The sequence below is a fragment of the Notechis scutatus genome, chromosome Z (genome assembly GCF_049901735.1).
Source record: "Notechis scutatus isolate UNSWTSFEM ecotype Mainland chromosome Z, rNotScu1.2, whole genome shotgun sequence".
NCBI lineage: Eukaryota > Metazoa > Chordata > Lepidosauria > Squamata > Elapidae > Notechis > Notechis scutatus.
The window spans coordinates 120,391,165-120,416,164 of record NC_142025.1 but is presented as its reverse complement, the minus strand read 5'-3'; the positions used below and the strand labels follow the sequence as shown (position 1 = coordinate 120,416,164).

The 25,000-nt window shown below is 43.4% G+C and overlaps 2 protein-coding genes across 2 annotated transcripts in view; both read left to right on the top strand.

Moving 5' to 3' along the window:
- LOC113429513 (B-cell CLL/lymphoma 6 member B protein-like) overlaps positions 1–3,881 on the top strand; it is a 16,173-nt gene extending 12,292 nt beyond the window's left edge. Inside the window, 5 exon segments of the mRNA XM_087948437.1 lie at positions 1–131; positions 367–497; positions 2,446–2,566; positions 2,569–2,582; positions 3,627–3,881. The exon segment at positions 1–131 is cut by the window's left edge and continues 49 nt beyond it. Of these exon segments, the coding sequence (XP_087804563.1) occupies positions 1–131; positions 367–497; positions 2,446–2,566; positions 2,569–2,582; positions 3,627–3,758 (529 nt within the window). The 3' untranslated portion in view covers positions 3,759–3,881.
- Positions 3,882–8,500: 4,619 nt separating this feature from the next.
- Positions 8,501–25,000, top strand: part of LOC113428199 (monocarboxylate transporter 13) — a 22,276-nt gene continuing 5,776 nt past the window's right edge. Inside the window, 3 exon segments of the mRNA XM_087947230.1 lie at positions 8,501–8,541; positions 23,254–23,424; positions 24,810–25,000. The exon segment at positions 24,810–25,000 is cut by the window's right edge and continues 24 nt beyond it. Of these exon segments, the coding sequence (XP_087803356.1) occupies positions 8,501–8,541; positions 23,254–23,424; positions 24,810–25,000 (403 nt within the window).

The window sequence follows — 25,000 nt, the reverse complement described above, 5'->3', positions numbered from 1 at the left end:
AGAGGATGAAGAAGAGGGAGGCAGCCCACCCGCCGGCCAGGGGGCAGAGGAGAAACCCTACAAATGCCATTTCTGCCGCTCTGCCTTCCGTTGCAAGGGGAACCTGGCAAGCCACCAATCCTTGCACGCAGGTGGGCGTGCAAAGGGCACAAGCTTGTGCACCTCAAGACCAAATGAGGGGGTGGTGCTGTGGTTGGACTGCGTGGGAAATGACCGAAGGTTTTCGTTCCTAAGTTGGGTGGACTTCAACTCCCAGAATTCTGGGAGTTGGAGTCCACTGATCTACAACCCGTTAGATGGACAGAGCAAAGGGCCAATGGGTGGGTTTGATGCTCCAAACCCCCTCCCCCTACTGTGTTCCAACAGGGGAGAAGCCCTACCATTGCGCCATCTGTGGGGCCCAGTTTAACCGGCCGGCTAATCTCAAGACGCACTTGCGCATTCACTCCGGAGAGAAACCCTACAAGTGTGAGATGTGTGAGGCTCGTTTTGTACAGGTAAGGAGACCCCCGTGGGGGAATCACACTCGATAAGTGTGCCCTGTAGGTCAAAAAAGTCAAAATGGCTGCCACCACTACAAATCTCCCTTTTTTTACGCTCAAGGGATAGGGCGGCCCCTAAAATTTGGATTTTTCTTCTTCTTTTTTTTTGAGATGTTCCTACTCATGTCAGGAGTTTGTATGTTTTTTTAAATTTATTTCAAAAGTATGTTTTTTAAAATTTATTTCAAAAGTGTGTTTTTTTTTATTTATTTCTCAGCTTATCCAGGAGGGGATCATTTGCAAGCCCCAAAGTTTGCAGAGTAACATCCTTTGCAAACACAATCCCTTTAAAAACACAAGAATGTGGAAATGGCAGAGCTTATTTTACTTATAAATAAAATGAAATAAAAGCAGTGGGTCAAAAAAAAAAGTTTGTTTGCAGAAATAATAAAATCCATAAAATGTGAAAATCAGGATTGCTCAGTGGGTCCAAAAAGTTTGTTTATTTTATTTTTATTTAGAAATGAAACAAATCAAGAATCTGGATTGATCAGTGGGTCAAACAGTTTGTTTTATTTTAAGAACTAATAAAATAAAACAAAAGAAAATCAGGATTTGCTCAGTGGGTCCAAAAATTTAAAACTGAAATGATTTCATTTAAAATGGAAACGACGCAATTGCTCAGTGGCTCAAAAGAGTTATATTTTATTTAAAATGAATTGAGTTGAAACGAAATAATATAAAACGAAACAACGTCAGGATTGCTCCACGTGTCAAAAAACAAGACCCCATTTAGCAAGCATCCTGCTTTTCGGGAGCGCGTCAACCTGTCTTGCGGTGTGCTCTTCGGAGGTAGACTATCCCTGATTATGGAGGCTCTACGACAGGGGCATCAAATTCAAGGCCTGCGGGACCAAAACAGCCCGCAGGGTGCTTAAATCCTGTGGGCCAGCTTGGAAATATTAAGGGATTGGTCCACGGTGCCTCTGGTGGCTAAAACGGGCCGTATGCGCCGACCCCCGACCCCCACGCCTCATGGCCTCCTGCAGCACTCCGCAGCCGAAACTGGGCCGAAAAATAGCTGCAGGGAGGCCTACTAGCAGAGGTGGGTATTCAGCAGGTTCTGACCAGTCCTGGAGAACCGGTAGCGGAGATTTTGAGTAGTTCGGAGAACCGGCCAATGCCGCCTCTGACTGGCCCCGCCCCCATCTATTCCCTGCCTCCCGTCGAGTCCCAGCTGATCGGCTGGGTCTTCTTTGGTTGCCCTGCACAGGAGAACAGAGCTGGAAAGCAGGTTAGTGGGGTGGGGTGCCAATGGAGATTTTACAGTATCCTTCCCCTGCCACGCCCACCAAACCACGCCCACCAAGCCAAGCCACGCCCACCAAACCAGTAGTAAAAAAATTAGGCCTACTAGGCCCAAAATGGGGTGTGTGGAGGAGTTCGGTGTGGCCCCTCCGCTGCCCATTTTTGCTCCCAGGAGGGGGCACACTGAACCCCCCACACACACCCTGTTTTTTTCGGGCCAGTTTCACGGCACCAGGGGGCGTCACACAAGCATGTATGGAGGGTAGGGTAGCGCAGGGGGCGTCAAACAAGCATGAGTGGGGAGGGAAGTAGGAGGGGGGTGCATGCGCCTTGCATTATGTGTGCAGGCAGACGTGTGTGCAGGCATGCGCATATGTGCACACTTTCGGCACATGGCGACGAAAAGGTTAGCCCTCACTGTCCCAGGTATCAATGGGCCAATGGTGGGATTCAGGTGGTTCACACCGGTTCGGGAGACCTGGTTGCTAATTTTCTGAGCAGCTTGGCGAACCGGCTGACTCTCCTTCCAACCCTTCCACCTTTGCAGGGTTATGCACCCTATGGAAGTGTGCGGGTGGGCACATGCCCCTTCCCCCCCAAAAAGAGGGGGCTTCGTTGGACGTTCCTCCCCACTGTGCCCTCCCTCCCTTTCTAGGTGGCGCATCTCCGAGCCCACGTCTTGATCCACACGGGAGAGAAGCCTTACCCCTGTGGCACCTGTGGCACCCGCTTCCGACACCTGCAGACCCTGAAAAGCCACCTCCGCATCCACACCGGGAGAAGCCTTACCATGTGAGCGGCGAAAGGGGGTGTCTTTCCCCTGGGGGGTGCAGCTGCCCCATTGAGAACTTGGGGTGGGTGGGAGAAACAGGCCGGGGGAGGGGACTGGGCGAGGTTGGGCATCTCAGTTCTCTGTGGTTGAATGGAGGGTGGGCTTTTGGGAGCGAGGCTTAAAGGGAACAGTGGGGAGGGGGAAGAATCGAGGGGGCTGAAGGGAGGGAGCTCAGGGTTCAGGTCTTGGGGTCACCCAGTTTGGCTTGCTTCTGGAGACGTCTCGCTGCCAAGCTAGGTACCATCATCAGGGCTCTACGAGAGGAGGAAGCAAGTTATGTCGAGTTATGACATTAGAAGGGTTTTTCTCAGCCTTGCCAATTTGGTGGGTGGACTTCAACTCCCAGAATTCCTCAGTCTTCCTCCTCCTCCTCTTCCTCCTCCTCCTCCTCCTCCTCCTCCCCTCTCCCTCCTCCTCCTCTTTCTCCTCCTCCTCCTCCTCCTCCTCCTCCTCCTCTCTCTCTCCTCCTCCTCCTCTTTCTCCTCCTCCTCCTCCTCCTCCCCTCTCCCTCCTCCTCCTCTTTCTCCTCCTCCTCCTCCTCTTTCTCCTCCTCCTCCTCCTCCTCCTCCTCCTCCTCCTCCTCCTCCTCTTTCTCCTCCTCCTCCTCCTCCTCCTCCCCTCTCCCTCCTCCTCCTCTTTCTCCTCCTCCTCCTCCTCCTCCTCTTTCTTCTCCTCCTCCTCCTCCTCCTCCTCCTCCTCTTTCTCCTCCTCCTCCTCCTCCTCCCCCTCTCCCTCCTCCTCCTCTCCACATACCCCACTTCCTTCCATGTTGTTCCCTAGTTGGGTCATGAAACGTCTCCAAGAAAACCACCAATCTCAGAGGCCACCAAGGACCCCCAATCCTCCTCCTCCTCTCCGCAAACCCCTCACCCTTCTTTGCACTGATGATGTTACCCAGTCGGGTCATGAAACGTCTCCCAGAAAACCAGCCAGACCCCGCCTGACCAGCTCCGCCATTGCTTTGCCCCTCCCCTTTACCAACCCCCAATCTTTCCTCTCCGCAGTGCGAGCAGTGCCATGTGCGCTTCCGCCACAAGAGCCAGCTGCGTCTGCACCTGCGGCAGAAACACGGCGCCGTCACCAACACCAAGATCCGCTACCAGGTGCTGGATGGCCCATATGCCACCATCTGCTGAAGGCCGGGAATCCTTATCGTCCCAAACCACGATTGCTGGTTTCTGGGCCAGGAAGGGATCCGACACTTCGCGTTTCGCGGATGGAGAAAAATTTCCATCCTTTTTTGCACATTCCACCTTTTGCGGTGCAGGCAGTCCTCGACTTACAACGGTTCCGTTTAATGACCGTCCTGAGTTACAGCAGCACTAAACGTGATCAAAATTCAGACGCTTGGCCACCGACTCCTATTTATGACATTTTCAGCGTCCCGGGGTCCCTGCCATTCTCCTTTTTGGCGACCTTCTGACCAGTCAAGGCAATTGTGAGATCTGGATTCGCTTAATGACCGGCTGATTTGCTTAACAGCTGCAATTATTTGCTTAACCAACCACTGTGAGGAAGAAGGAGGTTACAAAACTGGGCGCGATTCACTTAATGGCCAGAGTGATTGGCTTAATCATCGTGGCAAAGCAGGTTGCAAAAAAAAAAAAATCAGACATGACTCATTTAACGACCTCCTCACACAGCGGTGGAAATCCTGGCCCCCAATTGGAGTTGTAAGTCTTTCCCGCTACAACTACAATTCCCATCTTTCCCATTGCTGGTTGGTGGGGGACGATGGGAATCGAGGCTTGTCCCAGAATTACGCCCTTCCCCCAATCTTTGAAGAATGAGGGGAGCTTTGAATGGGGGCCAATTCTGCAAGCAGAGCTAAAAACCCCAGATTTATATCCCGGGGTTGGGATCCGGGCGTGGCCATGTGACTGGGTGGGCGTGGCTTCTTTTTTTTGCAGCAACCCCCACCCCGCATGAGCGGTGTGGGTCATGCGCGATAAGGACTGACCGGGAAGGGAAGGGCGGAGATGGGCGTGGCCAACCAGGGCCACCATTTGCCAGTTCTCCAAACGGCGCAGAATCATAACAACCAGGTCTATAGAACCGGTCTGAACCGGTAGAATTCCCACCTGTTTCTATGGTATTCAGGGGTGGGCATTCAGCCCGTAACAGTACAGTTCAGGCGGTAGTTACACCGGTGGAATCCCGTCACGGATTGTATTTTCAATTTTTGATTTGTTCAGTGTCGGGAAATTGAGGGGGGGGGGGCGCGATATTGGGGCAGTGGGTTTTGCTCGTTCCGAGCCCCCTCCCTTTTTTTGCAGGAAATTTGGGGAGGGGGTTAGCATTTAAACATCTCTAGAAAGAGAGGAAAGGCGCCCTGGAGGGAAAAAGGAATGGAAAGTCAGATTTAAACCAAAAATGCTGGTTTATTTGGAAACGGGGGCAAGGGGGGGATTGGGTTTGCCCAATTCACACTCAATAGCAATGCCCCCTACCCGATAAACCACACACACACACACACACACACACACACACACACATTGGACACAAGCCCACCTCCCAAAATAGTTTGTGGAGATGCCCCAGGATCTGATACCTGCCTCCAAACCAGAAACCGACGATATATTTGAAGCCTGGTTTTAGCCCCGTCGCTTCAGACAACCTTCCTTCAACTCCGTGGGAAGCCCAGACTGGGGACAATGGAGTTCGTAGTCCAACATACCCAGAGGTTTTTGGAGCGGTGCAATGGCCTAGAGGTGGAGCCCCCGCCCCACAATTAGGAGGCTGTGAGTTCGATCCTTAGGTGGAGGTACAATGAGAATATATCTGCCGAACAAAAAAACTCCACACTGGTGACAGGAAGGGCATCCGGCCAGTAAACACTCTGCTAAATCCATTCAGTTGCCCAGACTCCACTCCACAAGGCAAAAGATGATACTTGGAGGTTTTTGGATAGAGGAAGGCTGATAAATCATGGTTTGGTTTCCTTTCTTTGATTTTTTTTTAAATATCTGATTTACTATCCTGTCCTTTTTTTTGCATTATTTTGCTGGCTGAATAATGTTTTCTTTCTGGCATTCTGTCTTTATTTTAATTTTTTTAATTTTATTTTTTAATATATATATTTTTTGGGGGGGGGGAGTTGGTTGTTCCTTTGTGCCAACGCCCTGTGGCTGTTTAAATGTTGGCCAAGGAGCCTCTCTTGACGTTTAATAGGATAGGTTTGATATTGCTGCGGGGAGAAAGGAAGGAACAATAAGGTCTAGCACCTTGAAAAGTCATCCTGTGAAAGGGGTCTTAATAAGACAGCTCCTTTTTACCTGTGGCTGAAAAATTGAGCAAAAAGGGGGGGGGGACATTCCTAGCAGGAAAACACAGGAAGTCCTTGACTTACAACAGTTCATTTAGTGACCGTTCGAACTTACGACGGCACTGAAAAAAAAGAGATAACAACTATTTTTCACACTTACAACCGTCGCGGCAACCCTACGGCAATCAAAATTTGGACGCTTGGCCACCGACTCACCTTTACGACAGTGGCAATGTTCCGGGGACTCGTAACCCCCTTTTTGTGATCTTCAGACAATTCAAGTCAACGGGAAAGCCCAATTCACTTAACGACCCTGGGATTCACTGAAGAACAGCGATTCGCCGGACAGGCAAAAAGAGGGCAATAGCGCCGGGCGCGACTCACTTAACGACCTCCTGAAATTCTGGCCTCTATTTTGGCCGTAAGTCGAGGACTGGGTTTAGAATGGGGATTGTTGGTTGGGGGAGCTCTGGTTTATTTTTTCTTTTGGCAAAATGGTTGCAGGCAACCTTGAACCGGGTTGCTTAAAGGGAGACACGGAGGTCATAAAAGCGAAACGCCCCCCCCCCAAAAGGCTGGGTCCTTACTGACTGGGGGAGGGGAGAGAAGTGGAAGGAGATGGAGGGAGCCCCAAAGAAAGAAACCTTCCCCTCAAATTATTCAAGTCACAGGGGCTGAAATGAAAAGAAGGCTGTATTGTATCGCCTGGGCTCACCTTAATAAAGCTAACATTATTTTAAGATACATGTCTTCGTTTTTTTCTGCAAATTAAGGAGATTCGGATTTTGCTTAGTTTGGGGACTGGCGGGGTTGTGTCTTTGGGGGGACACGGAGGGTTAGGATGTTAGCCAAAAAGATTGGGGAGATTACCTTTGTCCCAAATATGACCTGAGCTGGAGAGGCTAATCCACTCAACTTAAATCACACTGACTAGGGGAAGCCCACCTATCTTCAAGTGTGCAATTTTGAGGAACCACTGCTCTGTGTGACGTGGCTTGGAAACCACTGCCCTGTGTGCCACGGCACCAAGGTTCCTGCGTGCCCTCCGATCGTGCTACCGAGACCACGGGAAGATGACTCACCATTGCAGCGCACACCCAAAGCGAGCTGTTGCACACCAGCTCAGAAACTTCCTGGCGTTTGAATGCAGCCAGGCTGGGCACACCCTGGTTGGGATTCTTAACTAGCACGGGTCCCTCGGGCAGCTGCATCCTGTAACACACCGGGCCCCCTCCCCTTCTGCCTCCCCCCATGCCATGCCATGCCCCCTCCCTCCTCCTGTGCAATCCAATCTCTTCTTGAAGGTCTCAAGTGATGAAGCTCCCACAACTTCCGAGAGCAACTTCTGTTCCATGGGTTGATTGTTCAGAAAATTGCCCCTTATTTCTAGTTCCTTGGTCAGTTTCCATCCATTGTTCCTCGTCTGGCTTTCAGGTACCTTGGAAAATAGCTTGACCCCCTCCTCCTCTCTGGGGCAGCCCCTCAAATATTGGAAGATGCTCTCCTGTCTCCCCTGGTCCTTCTCTTTACTAGACTAGCCAGGCCCAGTTTCTGCAACCGTTCATCGTATGTTTTAGTCTCCAGTCTCCTAATCATCCTGGTTGCTCTTCTCTGCACTTTTTTCTAGAGTCTCAACATCTTTTTTATTGTGTGGTGACCAAAACTGGATGCAGTACTCTAGGTGTGGCCTTACTAAGGCTTTATAGAGTGGTATTAGTACTTGATCTGGATTGTATCCCTCTGTTAATGCAATTTAGGATTGCACTGGCTTTTTTTGGCTGCCACTGTACACAGCTGGCTCCTCTTTAGCTGGTTGTCCATTAAGACTTCAAGATCCCTCTCTCAGCTACTGCTGTTGAGCCTGGTTTCACCCAGTCTGTATGTGTACATTTGGTTTTTCTTGCCTAAGTGTAGGACTTTACTTTTCTCTACACTGAATTTCATTTTGTTAGATACGGCCCAGGGTTCTAGTTGTCAAGATCCCTCTGGATCTTGAGCCGATCTTCTTGGGTGTTGGCTATTCCTGCCAGCTTAGTATCATCTGCAAATTTGGTAAGTTCCCCTTCTATTCCCTCATCTAAGTCATTAATGAAGATATTGAAGAGTACTGGGTAGTCCTCGACTTACCAGAATTCATTTAGCGACCGAATTTGCAACGGCACCCAAAAAAAAAGAGACCCAGGATACCATTTTTTCACTCTTAAGACTGTCGCAGCTTTCCCTTGGTTCTGTGAGCCTAATTTGACCACTGACTCATGTTTATGATGGTTGCCTCGTCCCGGGATCGTGTAATTCCCTTAAGTGATCTTCAAAGTCAACGGGGAAGGCCAGCTTTATTTAGTGATGGTGGTGATTCACTTAACGACCAGGGCAAGTTGGATCACATGACACACACACACACACACACCCAGCAGGGATGCTGCCACAATCATAAGGGTGAAAAGCGGCTCACGGTCCCTTTTTTTTCAGGACCGTCGTAACGTGGAGCCATCACTAAACAAATGGTTGCAATTCAACTCAATCTTCTAGTTTGACTTTTCTGATTGTTCTATCTATAGACGTCTCCTCCCCCATACAGAACATCTGAGGGGTCGGGTGGGGGGGGTCTTCCAGATGCACAAGAACGGCTTCCCCATCATCCCTACCTCACCAGGGTAGGTAGAGTTGTAGTCCTAGAGAGTCAAGGAAAAAAAACGATGAAATTAGGTTTCCCAACAGCTGAGAGCTGCTTTGGCCACGAAGCGCCATCCTGTGGGCAAACCAAGGCATGACGTTATCCAGCCTGTTACAGTTAATACTTGACTTAGCAACCGTTCATTTACCGCTTTTCCCCCAAAATAAGACCGGGTCTTACATTAATTTTTGCTCCAAAACATGCATCAGGGCTTATTTTTCAGTTAGGTCTTATTCTGGGGGAAAATATGGTGCTAAATGCGTCTGTCTGGATGACAATCTCAACTAGGGCTTATTTTTGAGCATCCTGGAAAAATAACGCTAGGGCTTGTTTTCCAGTTGGATCTTATTTTCAGGGAAATTCTGGGGCTAAATGTGCCCGTCTGGCCGACAATCTTAACTGGGGCTTATTTTTTGTGGGGTAGGGCTTATTTTGTGAGCATCCTGAAAAATTATGCTAGGGTTTATTTTCCAGTTAGGTCTTATTTTGAGGGAAACAGGGTAGTGGCCATTCAAAGTTACAACGGCACTGAAAAAAAAGTCTCTTTTGAGCATTTTTCACACTTAGGACCACTGCAGTATCCCAGGGTCACGTGATCAAAAATTCAGACGATCAAAAACTGACTCATATTTACGACAGTCGCAGCATCCCGAGGATCAAGCGATCCCCCTTTGTGACCTTCTGACGAGCAACAGGGTAGTTGGATTCACTTAACAACTGTGCGACTCACTTAATAACAACTGCTGTGATTCATTTAACCACCGTGGCAAGGAAGTTCATCAAATGGGGCTGAATTCACTTATTGGCCAATGTCTCACTTAGCATCTGAATTGTTGGGCCTCAATTTTGGTCGTAATTAAAGGACTCCCTGTACACAGGTCACCGTTTTGGGTCACGGAGACCACAAAAAGCAGATGTGAAGCAGCCCATGACCTGTTTATTCAGCCTGAGGGTGGACTCTTGTTAATTCTCTTCCGGAGAAGATATTTTTTAATGAAATCAAAGTGATTCAGTTCCTGCAAAGAGAGAGAGAGAGAGAGAGAGAGAGAGAATAAATAGGGACTGGACAGACAGGAGAGAAAGGAAGATTAAACAAAATAAAAAATAAAATTCATATAGATTTAAAGCCAGAAATATTTCTGTTAGGTATATTATCAGGAAAATATGCTAAAGGGAATGTATATTTCATATTGCATGTTTCGACAACAGAGAGAATTGTATTTGCACAGCATTGAAATACTGAGGAAACTTCTACAGAGGAAAATATAATTTAAAAATTACTAGAATTACTGATATTAGCACAATTAAAATTACTGATATTAGCACAATTGAGAAAGTCCAGAAATATTTCACAAGAAGAGTTCTCCACTCCTCTACTTGTTGTAGAATACCTTATGCCACCAGACTTGAAATTCTAGAACTAGAAAACCTTGAACTACGCCGTCTTCGGTCTGATTTAAGCATGGTATATAAAATCATACATTGCAATGTCCTACCTGTCAATGAATACTTCAGCTTCAACCATAACAACACAAGAGCACACAATAGATACAAACTCAAAGTAAACCGCACCAAACTTGATTGCAGGAAATACGACTTCAGCAATAGAGTGGTCAATGTCTGGAATACTCTACCCGACTCTGTAGTTTCTTCCCCAAACCCCAAAAACTTTAACCTTAGACTGTCTACTATTGACCTCACCCCTTTCCTAAGAGGTCTGTAGGGGGCGTGCATAAGCGCACCAACGTGCCTACCGTCCCTGTCCTATTGTTTCTTTTTATTTTTATTTTATCTTTCTTATATGTACCCACTTCATGTATTCACAACTATGTATACACTTATACTTATTATCTTGTAAACAATTGGCAAATCAAATAAATAAATAAAATAAAATAAAGTCCTTCTTCTGCGGCTAGCAAGGTTTTCCTGAAGGCCTCTGCAGCCCATAACAGCCAATAACAGTTCTGGATCGATCCAGAGCTTTGTGATCAGCTCCAGAGGCCTTCAGGAAAAACTTGCCAGCTGCAGAAGAAATGGGCCAGCAAAGCAGGTGTGCAAGGCCTGGCTACAACTGTCGTAGGGCAGCTGCACAACACCCCCCCGTATCCCCCCCCGGCTTAATTTTTACCCATTCACTTTGGAGTGGGTGGGAATCTTAATTACGGCTTATTTTAGGTGCACATGTAAAAATAAAGCTAGGATTTACTTTCAGGGTAGGTCGTATTTTCAGGGAAACAGGGTACAATATGATAAAGGGAATGTAATATTTAATATTGCATGTTTCGACAACAGCGAGAATTCTACTTGCACAGCACTAGAATACTGAGGGAATTCTCACAGAGGAAACTATAATTTTAAAAAATACTAGAGTGGGCAGAAATTGATAGGTTAAGACTAAAGTTAAAGGATGAGGAAGATACAGAATATTTTCTAATATGGGATCTCTTTTATTAATAGTTAAATAATAGATGTGGAAGTTGAAAGGTGATTAATATGTGCAAACAAACAAAAATATTACCGTTATTGTTATTATGTATAATGTAAATTGACCCAGACAATACACTGTTTACTAAGCCCTTAATGTATGCTACAGAAAAATGTAAAAATAAAATTTAAAATAAAATAAAATAAACATTCTGTTGTCAGCTGCTGACTGATGATAGCCATAAATATTTCTCTGGCCTCAAAATTGGTCTTTCTTCCTGGTTCCAAAATGCAGTTTTTCTGCTTGGGTTGGTTTATTTTATATTCCATATTTTATTTATTTTATTAAATATACAATGGCCCCTCTCTCCCAAAAGGGCTTCATTTCAGCCCAAAATGTAATTTGCAAACAGTCCTTGTATTACGGCCACAAAGGAGCCAAACATTTCTGTTGTTAAGTGAAACATTTATTATAACTGAGTTTTGCCGCATTTTATGACCTGCCTTGCCACTGTTGTTGCGTGAATTGCTGTGGTTGTTATGTGAGGCACACAGTCGTTAAGTGAACCGGGCTTCTCCTCATGGACTTTGCTTGTCGGAAGGTTGTAAAAAGGGGATTGTGGGACCCTGGGGACACAGCACAACAGTCATAAGTATGAAACGTTTGCCAAGCATCGCACTTTCAATCCCATGACCGTGAGGAATGCCGCAATGGTCATAAATATGAAAAGCGGTCGTAAGTTATTTTTTCACTGGCATCGTAACTTTGAACGGTCACTAAGTGTAACTGTTGTAAATCGAGGACTACCTGTATTTGGGGCGGGGATTAGCCAGAGCAGGGGAATTTGTTGGGTGAAGAAAGGTCGCAAAAGTCAAAATGGCGGCTTGTAAACGTCTGAGCAAAGCCGTGACTCCTTTCCACACGCTTTGTGTGTTCTTTTTAACAGGTGTTGCCTGTGGAAACGAGCTATGACTTCTGCAGGCTGTCCTCAACATACAGCCGTCCGTTTAGCGACTGTTCGAAATTACAGCGGCACGGGGGGGAAAGGGGGACTTACGGCCATTTTTCACACTTACGACCGTTGCAGCTGTAGTCACGTGATCAAAATTCAGCCCTTTCCTAACTCATCATCCTCTTTCAACAAGCCCATAGTCCCTTGTGGGGGGGGAGGGAGAGTCTGAGCTATTGAATGGAGCTGAGTGTTTTATTGGCCGGATGCTCTTCCTATCACCAGAGTGGAGTTATATTTGGCAGATATATCCTCATCGTGCCGAGAGAGAGAGAGAGAAAAATATCTGCCTCTTGCTAGAATCGAACTCACAGCCTCCTGATGGGGAGGCAAGAGCAACACCTCTAGGCCACTGCACCATTCAGGACACTTCACAACGGGCCTCAGATTTACGACGGTCGCAAGCGGATCTCCTTTGGTGACACATCCGATGAAAGTCCAGAGGGAAGCCCGAATTTGCTTCAACGACCCTGCGACTCCTCAACCGCCACAGGGTTATTTACTTAGCGACGGCAGTGGGGGAGAAAAGGTCGTAAAATCGGAGCAAAGGGACTCCCTTCCCCTGTCGGGGCGACGCGGCGACGGTCATAAGGGTGAAGCAGGGGATCGTGCGTTGCTTTTTTTTTTTTCCCCAGGGCCATTGCAAGCGGTCCCTAAACAAACGGTTGTAAGTCGAGGAGGTTGCACACTGCACAGACACACACACACACACACACCCCTGACCCACTGAGCTAGGAACTTGCTGATGTCTTCTGCTCGGACAATGTTTAACTGGCCTCCCATCCAGATGGAACTGGACCCTTGCCCTCCCGGCTGGACCGTCGTGACGAAGCACCTCAGGGGTCTTTAACCTTTCCCCCCTAAGTGGCCCCCCTCCTCCTCCCCAGTCGATGGGCTGGGGGTTCCTGCGGGGAGGGGGTGCATTGGGGTAGCCGGTAGGTCTGTCCTGGCACCATCCCTCAACGCCTTGAAATAGTGAAATAAAAATAAAAAGAAACGATGGTGGGGAACTCACCACGGAGAGAAGTAACTGGGACGAAGGGGAAACTTCCAAGCAGGGAGGACAATTAACAGGTGGAACTGCCTGCCACCAGAAATCATGGGCATGCCGTCCCTGGAGGTTATTAAGAAGGGAGCAGACAATCACTGGCCTGAGATTGTATAGGTTCTCCTGCTTGAGTGAGGGGCTGGACTAGAAGACCTCCAAGGTCCCTTCCAGCTCTATTCTATTCTATTCTACTCTATTCTATTCTATTCTATTCTATTCTATTATCTATTCTATTCTATTCTATTGCTTCTATTCTATTGTTTCTATTCTATTCTATTCTATTCTATTCTATTCTATTCTATATTCTATTCTTTTCTATTCTATTCTATTCTATTCTATTCTATTCTATTCTATTCTATTCTATTCTATTCTATTCTATTATCTATTCTATTGTTTCTATTCTATTCTATTCTATTCTATTCTATTCTATATTCTATTCTTTTCTATTCTTTTCTATTCTTTTCTATTCTATTCTATTCTATTCTATTCTTTTTTATTCTATTCTATTCTATTCTAAGATAAATTTATTGTCATTGTGCTCAGGAACCTGAGAACAACGAAATAAGGTGCTCTTTCGCAACATACAACTAAACAACACCAAAAGACATGTACAAATAACAATATAAAACAAATTAAAACAAATAACAATTAAAAACTGTACAACCAGGATATATATATGTTAAGACCACCAGATTCATAACTCTGCATTTAACCTGATCACAGCACTTGGGTAAAAGCTATGTTGAAATCTACTTGTCCTGGCTTTCAGCACTCTATATCGTCTTCCTGATGGTAGGATCTCAAACATCGGGTGGCCTGGATGCGAAGGGTCTCTCAAGATCTTTTGTATCTTCTCTTCTATTCTATTCTATTCTATTCTATTCTATTCTATTCTATTCTATTCTATTCTATTCCATTCCATTCCATTCCGTTCCGTTCTGTTCCGTTCTGTTCTATTCTATTCTATTCTATTCTATTCTATTCTATACTTTTCTATTCTATTCTATTCTATTTTCTATTCTATTCTATTCTATTCTATTCTATTCTATTTTATTCTGTATTCTTTTCTTTTCTATTCTATTCTGTATTCTATTCTATTCTGTATTCTATTCTGAATTCTATTCTATTCTATTCTATTTTCTATTCTATTCTATTCTATATTCTATTCTATTCTATATTCTATTCTATATTCTATTCTATTCTATATTCTATTCTATTCTATTCTATTCTATTCTATTCTATATTCTATTCTATATTCTATTCTATTCTATATTCTATATTCTATTCTATATTCTATTCTATCCTATTCTATATTCTATTCTATTCTATGCTATATTCTATTCTATTCTATTCTATTCTATTCTATATTCTATTCTATTCATATTCTATTCTATTCTATATTCTATTCTATATTCTATTCTATATTCTATTCTATTCTATATTCTATTCTATTCTATTCTATTCTATTCTATTCTATATTCTATTTCTATTCTATATTCTATTCTATTCTATATTCTATTCTATATTCTATTCTATATTCTATTCTATTCTCTATTCTATTCTATTCTATTCTATTCTATTCTATTCTATTCTATTCTATTATTCTATTCTATTCTATTCTATTCTATTCTATTCTATTCTATTCTATATTCTATGTTCTATTCTATATTCCATTCCATTCCATTCCATTCCATTCTATTCTATTCTATTCTATTCTATTCTATTCTATTCTATACTCTATTCTATTCTATATTCTATTCTATTCTATATTCTATTCTATATTCTATATTCTATTCTATTCTATTCTATTCTATTTTATTCTATATTCTATTCTATATTCTATTCTATTCTATTCTATATTCTATTCTATCCTATTCTATATTCTATTCTATTCTATTCTATTCTATTCTATTCTATTCTATTCTATTCTATTCTATTCTATATTCTATTCTACTCTATATTCTGTTCTGTTCTCTTCTATTTTCTATTCTATTCTATATTCTATTCTATATTCTATTCTATTCTATTCTATATTCTATTCTATATTCTATTCTATTCTGTGGTAATATAACCTATTGATCATTTTATCATTTTCTGTAAGGCCTTTGTATAACTAGCAGTAAGTCTAGGAAGATGTGGGCATTCTTGGTGGGGGTAGGAGTATCTTTGCTCAGAGTGCCTCATTCTGTTTTGATTCTGCCAGTTTAGAAGGAATAGGAAAATGGGTGAAAGTTCAAGGTACAAGATACACAGTTGTGCTTTCTCATGGGACTTTCCAAACTTTCCCATGAGACTTTCTGTGGCTGTATGATCTCATCCTAGCAAGGTAACATCTGGGACTTTCCAAGATTGTGTGTTCTCATGCTGGTGAAGTAATCTCCTGTTGAGGTCATTGTTTTCTGAATATGCATACTGTATATTTTGCTTGTGTTTTTTCTCAATAAATACTGCTACCTGAGTTCTCTCAGGGTTGGCATTTTTCTCAGAGACAGTTCCCTGTGTCTCATTTCAATGTCAAACCACCATAAATGGTGACCCGACGTGATAGCTTGGAAGGCTATACGTTTCCCGCATCCTATACTCATCGTCGGACGTCGACTGGGCCCTCATCTTCTTCGCTGGACGAAGATAGATTCTTTTCGTGAGTATGGGGAGATCTCTCGAAGGCTCAGAAAGAGCACATCAGGAATTGAGAGGGATCATTGGGAATAGTTTTGGGTTTGGAATTGGCAGTAGGGGTTGTGCTGTAGGAAAGAAAGAAATTGAGGACTTACTACAGTATGTTTGGAAAAATATTAAGTCATATCCGGAGGGAGGTAGTATTAAAGTAGAGTCCTGGAAAAGATAGGGAAATTTTTGCACGAGGAGCCTCGTGCCCCTTCTTCAATTTTGTTAACCTGGAGGGTGATAATGGATGCATTAGCTACTTATGAACAACCGCTCCTATCACCCCGAAGAAGGTTTGCCGCTTTACCATGCGGTACGTTTGTTGCCGCCGACGGCACCTCCAGATAAATCTGGGGGACTGTCCGGCGCTAGAAATACTTTGTCAGAGGATAAGAGTTTACCTTTAAGGGTTCAGGTGGATGCAGTTACTGCAGCTATTCAAGAAGCAAAGAATAGAGGGGAATTATCAGGAGATGATTTGGTGGAGTTTGGAGTAGAAGTTCAACTTAATCCAGTGGAAATTGTCATGGATGCTGCATTAAATCCAGAGAGGGAGTGGAAGCCTTTACAGCTCAGAATTTTGAGGGAAGTTAAGCAAGCAGCAAAAGAATATGGTGTTAGAACGCCATATACTCAGGCATTGTTAGAAGCAGTTGGTTATGGAAATAAAATGATTCCGCTGACTGGAAAGCTCTGTTGAATATGATTTTAACTCCAGCTCAATATTTGGTGTTAGATCAGAAATGGAGACAGCTGGCAGTCCAGAGGGGAACAGCAAATGTTACCCCAGATCAGCTTTACGGAGCTGGTAATTTTACAACAGTGGAACAACAGAGAGATGGTATGCCTGAGGAAGGGTTCGTTCTTCTCCACAAATAATTTTTCAAGCCGTAGGGGCTCTCCCTGACGGCGAAGGTGGTGAGAAGACCTTTACTAACATCAAACAAGGGAACAATGAACCCTATGAAAATTTCATTAGCAGACTGAAATTGGCTATAGAAAGACAAATTGATAATCAATTCGCCCAGAAAGAGTTGCTTTTAAGTTAGCAGTAGAACAAGCTAACACAGATTGCAAAAGATTTTAAATCCACTTGTAGCAAGTGGAGAGAGAGAAATCGCAGATTTGATTAATGCATGTAGGAAGGTTGGGAGTCAGTCTTTTAACATGGAAACTTTAGCTCTGGCTTTACAAACAGGACATGCTCAAAAGGGGAATTGTTTCAATTGTGGGAAGCCTGGACATTTTAAAGCGCAATGTCGGGCTCCTGGAGGGGTCAAAGTCAGCAGTATAAGAGATCAATGGGACAGGGTGTTCGTCCTAAATCAGTGTGCCCAAAATGTAAGAAAGGATACCATTGGGCATATCAGATGCTCCTACAGTTTTTACTGATGGAGGGAAAGTTTATGGTGCTTGTGTTTGGAAAGATAAATCTGGAATTTGGCATACAAAAGTGACATCAGAGCAGAAGTCTGCCCAGCAGGCAGAACTTGCTGCTGTAGTTTTGGCTTTTCAAAATTTTCACAATCAGGATTTTAATTTAATAGTGGATTCATTGTATGTGTATAATTTGTTACCCTTTGTAGCAGGTTCTTATTTGTCTCCTGGAATATCACCTGATATTTTAAGATTGCTTTTGCTTTTACAAGGATGTTTGGAGCAGCGTGTGAATGTGTGTTTTGTTGCTCACATTCGTAGTCATAGTAATTTGCCTGGAATTTTATCACAAGGTAATGCCAAAGCTGACAGTGCTGTAACTTCAGTTCTCACTGTCCAGCCATGGGACAGTCATAGTTATTTTCATCAAAACGCTAAAGCATTGGCACAGCAATTTAAACTTACTACTGCAGAAGCTGCTGCCATAATTCAACAATGTCCAACTTGTTCAAAGCAGGGCACGAATATCCCTATGGGAGTTAACCCCAGAGGGTTGAAACCTTCAATGATTTGGCAAATGGATGTTACTCAATATCCGCCATTTGCGCCCTGGAAATATATACATGTGACTGTGAATACTTACTCAGGATTTTTAATGGCTACCCCTCAAAGAGGTGAGATGGTTAAACATGTCATCAATCATTGCATTAAGACTTTTTCAGTTGCTGGTACACCTAAAACTTTAAAAACTGATAATGGTGCGGCTTATCGAGCACCGGTTTTGATCAGTTTTGCAAACAATGGTCTGTGGAACATAAATTTGGGATTCCATACAATTCTACTGGGCAGGCTATTGTAGAACGTCATAATTCCACGCTCAAGACCATGTTGACTAAATTAAATAAAAAAGGAGGGAAGCTCCTGGGGCTTCCGGCGATTCAAGATCAATTAAATCTAGCTTTATATACTTTAAATTTTTAAATTTGTCTGGTAACCCCCTGCGGCGCGGCCAGCAGGCATTTTCTTCTCCTTCTACAGATGCGGTGAGACCTCGGGTGTTGGTGCGGTTCCTTCCGGATCCGGCATGGGTTCCTGCTGAGCTGATAACGTGGGGACGTGGTTATGCAGCAGTTGAACATCTTGGTCAAATTCGTTGGGTTCCTGGTCGGTGTGTTCGGCCTGATCATTCGCAGGCACCTGTGAAGGAAGTTTCGGAGGAGCAGGATGGCGCATCTGTGGTTCCTGATCCTGCTGATTCTGCCTAATCTGTCCTGGGCTGCTCGGGTGCGGAGAGAGCAGCGACAGCATGTTCAGCGTGCCGGAGATTTGGGCGATGATTTGTGGACAGATAATAATTACATTAAAGATTTGCGCACAACTGCCAAAAACTTGAACATCACCAATTGTTGGTTGTGTATGCACCTTCCTGGGAGAGTGGGAGAAGGACTAACATTGCATGGAGTGCCTTTTGAGGAAAAAGCAACCTGGAGAAAACAGTTGTCTTGTGCTACAACAGAGCAATTCAGATCCTAACCATGGGAGGTAATCTATGGACACAAATTTCTCGAGGTCTTATCACGCCTTTGGGAATTGCTATGAACTATAGAGATATTCATATTTTAAATAATTTTACTGTTGCTATGTTTAATGATACTATAAAGAATATTAAGATGATTAATGTAGAAATGTCTGAAATTCGTACAGTTACTTTGCAAAATCGATATGCTTTAGATATTATGTTAGCTGCTCAAGGAGGAGTTTGTGCTTTAATTCATTCACATTGTTGTGTTTTTATACATAATTATGAGCCAAACATTACAAAAACTGTTCAGGACATGGAAGATCGTATTGCTCAGCATCAATCTGGAGCCGATGGGTTTAATGCATCATTCTGGGACAGTCTGTGGTCCTGGCTTCCTGATGGATCATGGTTTCGCTCCTTATTGCAAGGGGTTGTTATTATTATTGCTATATGTATCTTATTATGTTGTTTTATTCAATGTATTCCTAATCTATTACAAATGTGTACCTCAGTCTTCCGGCGTGAGGGATCAGGTCATGAGGGAACTGTGTACTATGCCACTAAAACACCCCCTATCTTTGAATAAATAAAAAAGGAGGGAATGTGGTAATATAACCTATTGATCATTTTATCATTTTCTGTAAGGCCTTTGTATAACTAGCAGTAAGTCTAGGAAGATGTGGGCATTCTTGGTGGGGGTAGGAGTATCTTTGCTCAGAGTGCCTCATTCTGTTTTGATTCTGCCAGTTTAGAAGGAATAGGAAAATGGGTGAAAGTTCAAGGTACAAGATACACAGTTGTGCTTTCTCATGGGACTTTCCAAACTTTCCCATGAGACTTTCTGTGGCTGTATGATCTCATCCTAGCAAGGTAACATCTGGGACTTTCCAAGATTGTGTGTTCTCATGCTGGTGAAGTAATCTCCTGTTGAGGTCATTGTTTTCTGAATATGCATACTGTATATTTTGCTTGTGTTTTTTCTCAATAAATACTGCTACCTGAGTTCTCTCAGGGTTGGCATTTTTCTCAGAGACAGTTCCCTGTGTCTCATTTCAATGTCAAACCACCATACTATTCTATTCTATTCTATTCTATTCTATTCTATTCTATTCTATTCTATTCTATTCTATATTCTATTCTATTCTATTCTATTCTATTCTATATTCTATTCTATCCTATTCTATATTCTATTCTATTCTATATTCTATTCTATTCTATTCTATTCTATTCTATTCTACTCTATTCTATATTCTATTCTACTCTATATTCTGTTCTGTTCTCTTCTATTTTCTATTCTATTCTATATTCTATTCTATTCTATATTCTATTCTATTCTATTCTATTCTATTTGATATTCTATTCTATTCTATATTATATTCTATATTCCATTCTATTCTATTCTATATTCTATTCTATTCTATATTCTATTCTATTCTACTCTATATTCTGTTCTGTTCTCTTCTATTTTCCATTCTACTCTGTTCTATTCTATTCTATTCTATTCTATTCTATTCTATTCTATTCTATGGATGGATGGATAAATAAATAAATATCACAATCACACAACATTGCATCACTGAAAGCTAAAAAAAATCATAAAATATAAATATGAAACATAATAAAATGAAATAAAACAAAATAATAAAATAAAATAAATAAGTAAATAAAATAAAACTGAAACCAGAAATGAAACCCTGAAATAAATTGGCATTGTATTCCCCTCTGCTGGTCACAACTGCTCTTTGCACATGTGTCAGAGCAAAACAGTTTGCAAGCTGCAACTCCCCCCCTCCCCACCAAGACGACTGCAGATTACAGTCTGATTTCGTGTTGTTGTTGTTGTTGTTTGCAACACGGAGAGCTTTTAAGTTTGCAAGGATTTCAGCTTCCAGAATTCTCCAGCCCTCCTACTTTCTCCCCGCAACCTTCCCCAATTGTTTGGAACAAAAAGTCCCAAGCTGGTGATTTATTTACTTGTTAGGCCCGTCTCCTGCCAGACATTCCAGGTTGGTGTGGAATGTGGCAGTTTTAAAACCCATGTAAATAAATAAATGCATTCTGCAGCAAGCGGCAACACGAATCCCACCTCCCATCCCCTCCCCCGGCAATTTTTAAAAATATTTTTAAAAAAACAACAAATCCATCTTTCAGTTATACAAGTATGTCGACTGGGTACATGTATCTTGTGCAAATATTTATATTTTGTATACAAAAATACACACATAACAGATAACATATAATCAGAGTTGGAAGGGACCTTGTAGGTCATCTAGTCCAACCCCCTTCTGCCCAAGCAGGAGACCTTACACCATTTCTGACAAGTGGCAGTCCAGCCTCTTCTTGAAAGTCTCAAGTGATGGCGCTCCCACAACTTCGGAGGGCAACTTCTGTTCCATGGATTGGTGGTTTTCACTGTCTGGAAATTTCTCCTTATTTCCAGGTTGAATCTCTCCTTGATCAGTTTTCATCCATTATTCCTTGTCTGGCCTTTGGGTGTTTTGGAAAATACACACATAGTTGGAAAAGATGATAAAACAACACATAGATTTAAAAACCTGAGATATTTTTATTGGGGATTTTTTTTACCCGGAAACTATAGTAAAGAAAAAAAAACATATTTAATCATACATATATTCACAGCAGCTAGAATTGTTATTCGCTCAAAACTAGAAAAAATGAAGAGATTCCAATAGAGGAAGAGGTGATTATAAAAATATTGGAATGTGCAGAAATGAGTAGATGAACATTGACAATTAAAGACCAAGAAGAAGTGGAATACTATGAGATTTATTTTATGAACGGTTGGAAAATAAAGTCAGACGTTAAATGATATTGACATAATGATAAGCTATATAAGGTCGAGTAGTTTGTAATATGAATGTGATCCCCTGGCAATTCTTAGGTGGGATAGCAAAACCGATGAATAAAATCAAATATTAGAAATAAATAGACTAGACTAGAGCCAAGTATTTCAACAGAGCAATTTTAAAATGTGGACTGTAATCGTTGGGAGGCTGATTTGGAAGACATGCTGACCTGGGTTTAAGTTTGAACTTTGGGCTTTACACTGGTTTTACTCTTGGGTTTATATTGTTTTATTGTGTTGTCTGGCATCATCTATCCAGAGTCCCTTGGGTGAGACAGGCAGGGTAGAAGATGGAGGAATGGATTGGATGGATAGATAGATGGATGGATACGATTTGATTGCTTATTGTACCCTATGACTATTAATAAATGTTGTAACTTATGATTCTTGACTCTTGACGAATGTATCTTTTCTTTTATGTACACTGAGAGCATTTGCACCAAGACAAATTCTTTGTGTGTCCAATCACACTTGGCCAATAAAAGAATTCTATTCTATTCTAGATGGACAGATAGACAGACAGATGGATAGATAGATAGAGATAGATGGATGGATGGATCATGGATAGATGGATAGATGGACAGATAGACAGAAATAGATGGATAGATAGACAGATAGACAGACAGATGGACGGATGGATGGATAGATACAGATAGATAGATAGATAGATAGATAGATAGATAGATAGATAGATAGATAGATAGATAGACAGACAGACAGACATAGATAGATAGATAGATAGATAGATAGATAGATAGATAGATAGATAGATAGATAGATAGATAGATAGATAGATAGATAGATAGACAGACAGACAGACATAGATAGATAGATAGATAGATAGATAGATAGATAGATAGATAGATAGATAGATAGATAGATAGACAGACAGAGAGACAGATAGATAGATAGATAGATAGATAGATAGATAGATAGATAGATAGATAAACAGACAGACAGACAGGTAGATAGATAGATAGATAGATAGATAGATAGATAGATAGATAGATAGATAGATAGATAGACAGACAGACAGACAGAGAGAGATAGATAGATAGATAGATAGATAGATAGATAGATAGATAGATAGATAGATAGATAGATAGATAGATAGACAGACAGACAGACAGACAGATAGATAGATAGATAGATAGATAGATAGATAGATAGATAGATAGATAGATAGATAGATAGACAGAGAGAAAGACAGACATAGATAGATAGATAGATAGATAGATAGATAGATAGATAGATAGACAGACAGACAGGTAGATAGATAGATAGATAGATAGATAGATAGATAGATAGATAGATAGATAGACAGACAGACAGACAGACAGGGATAGATAGATAGATAGATAGATAGAGAGAGAGAGAGAGAGAGAGAGGGAGGGTAGGCAGACAGACAGACTACCAAGAAGGAAGGAAGACAGGAAAGATGGAAGAGAGGGTGGGAGGGAGGAAGGATGGATGGATGGAAGGAGGAAATGAGACATGGAGAGAGGAAACAAGCAAGAAAGGAAGGAACGAGGCAGGAAGAGAGGGAGGAAGAAAAAGGAAGGAAGAAAAGAGAGAGGGAGCGAGGGAGGGAGGGAGGAAGAAAAAGAGAAAAGAAGGGTCTATCGATGGACCCTCCATCCACCAAAGGTGCCCCCCACCACGTCGCCACCTTTGCATTTCCCCTAATTTCCCGTCCCCTGCGACACCCCCACCGTCTCCTGGCATGTCCTCAGTGCGGCTGCGCCGATCTCACCGCCTCTTTCCCCCTCCCCCGTAAGGAAGGGATTCTTGGACCACGATGAACGAGACGGAGGGGGCGTGGCTTCTGTGCCCAGGCCCCGCCTCCTTTGGCTCCTGCAACATTGTCGCCAGCCGCTTCCTTCCGAACCCGCCGTCGCTGCAGAGGGGGGCGTCAGGGGGGTGTCGCCCCCACCCTCCCAAATACCCCGGTAAGGCACAGGTGTTGGGCATCGGATGCTGCACTTGTTGGGCTGGGGGCGGAGAGAGATGGTCCATTTTGTTGAGGGGGGGGGAGCATAGATTTTGCCTTTGAGGATGCTCAGAAGGGGAGGGGGGCGTCTTAGGACCCCCGAATCCCTACCCAGGTTGAAAGGACCGAAGGGATGTGTGTTTTTCTCGCCCTCTCCCCCCCCACCCCACTTCCTTCCCTCCCCCCCATCCCGGACTTACCTGCTTGCAAAATGCAAATCGTGGCTTCCCGGGTCCTCCCTGGGGAGGCTAATGGGGGTGCTAGGGAAATGGGGAGGGGGCAAGAAAGAGAAAGGGATCCTTTGCAGCCGAGGGGAGAGAGCCGTTTGCACGACCTCAGAGGCCCCTTTGCTGGGCGAGAGGCCGGGCACAGAATATCCCAGGTCCTTCCCCCCCTCCCATTTTCGTTCTCTGCCCCTCCCGGGGGGGGCACCCCCAAAATAGAGGTCAATCAATGCCAATTCTTAAAAGTGCCCCCTCCCCAACAGAAGAGGATTAAAAAGTTGCATTCGTACTTTGTCTCTCTCACTTTGATCCCCCGAGGGAAAGGCATTCCTGCGCTCAAAGCAGACCTGGAACCTTCTCTTAACCAGGAAAATGGGCCCGTCCTGCAGGGTTAGTGGTCAAAAATAGTCAAGATGGGGGCCACCACTTTACGATCAATGCTCTTGCACCTGTTTGGTGGCACGCCTGGTGGGAAGGGAAACACTAGCGCCATTTTGACTTTTTTGACCCCTTCTGCACAAAACAGCCAAAAGTGAACCACACAGAGTCAGAAAGAAATAAAGGACAGAAGGAAAAGCAAAGGAAGGAAGGAAGGAAGGAAGAGGAAGGAAGGAAGAGAAAGAAAGAAAAAGAAAAAGGGAGGGAGAAAAAGAAGGTAGAAAAGAAAGGAAGGAAGGAAAAAGGAAGGAAGGGTGAAGTAAGGAAGGAAGGAACAAAGATAGAAGGAAAGAGGGAGAAAAGGGAGAAAGGAAAGAAAGAAAAAAAAGAGACGGGAGGAAAGAAGGAAAAGAAAGAAGAGAAGAGAGGAAGGAAAAGAAAAAGAAAGAAAAAGGGAGAAAATTAAGGTAGAAAAGGAAGGAAGGATGAAGGAAGGAAGGAACAAAGATAGAAGGAAAGAGGGAGGGAGAAAAGGAAGGCAGGAAGGAAAAGAAAGAGAAAGAAAGAAAGAAAAAAGAGGCAAGGAGAAGAAGGAAGGAAGGGGAGAAAGAAAGAGAAAGGCAGGAAGAAAGCGAAAGCGGAAGTAAGAAACCCAGATTCAGACAAACCCTTCTATCGTCTTGGGATTCAAACTCTCAATTTTCTCTCATTCCCCCCACCCCCGCTTCTTCTCCCCCTCAAGGCTCCATGCTGGTCCGGAGAGCTGTGGTGCCGGCCCCCCAGATGGGGGCTGGGGCTGGGTGGTGGTCTTGGCTGCCTTCCTCCAGTCCGCCTTGGTCTTCGGCGTTTTGCGCTCCTTCGGCGTTTTCTTCGTGGAGTTTGTGGCTCATTTCCAGGAATTGTCCGGACGGATTTCCTGGATCACTTCCATTG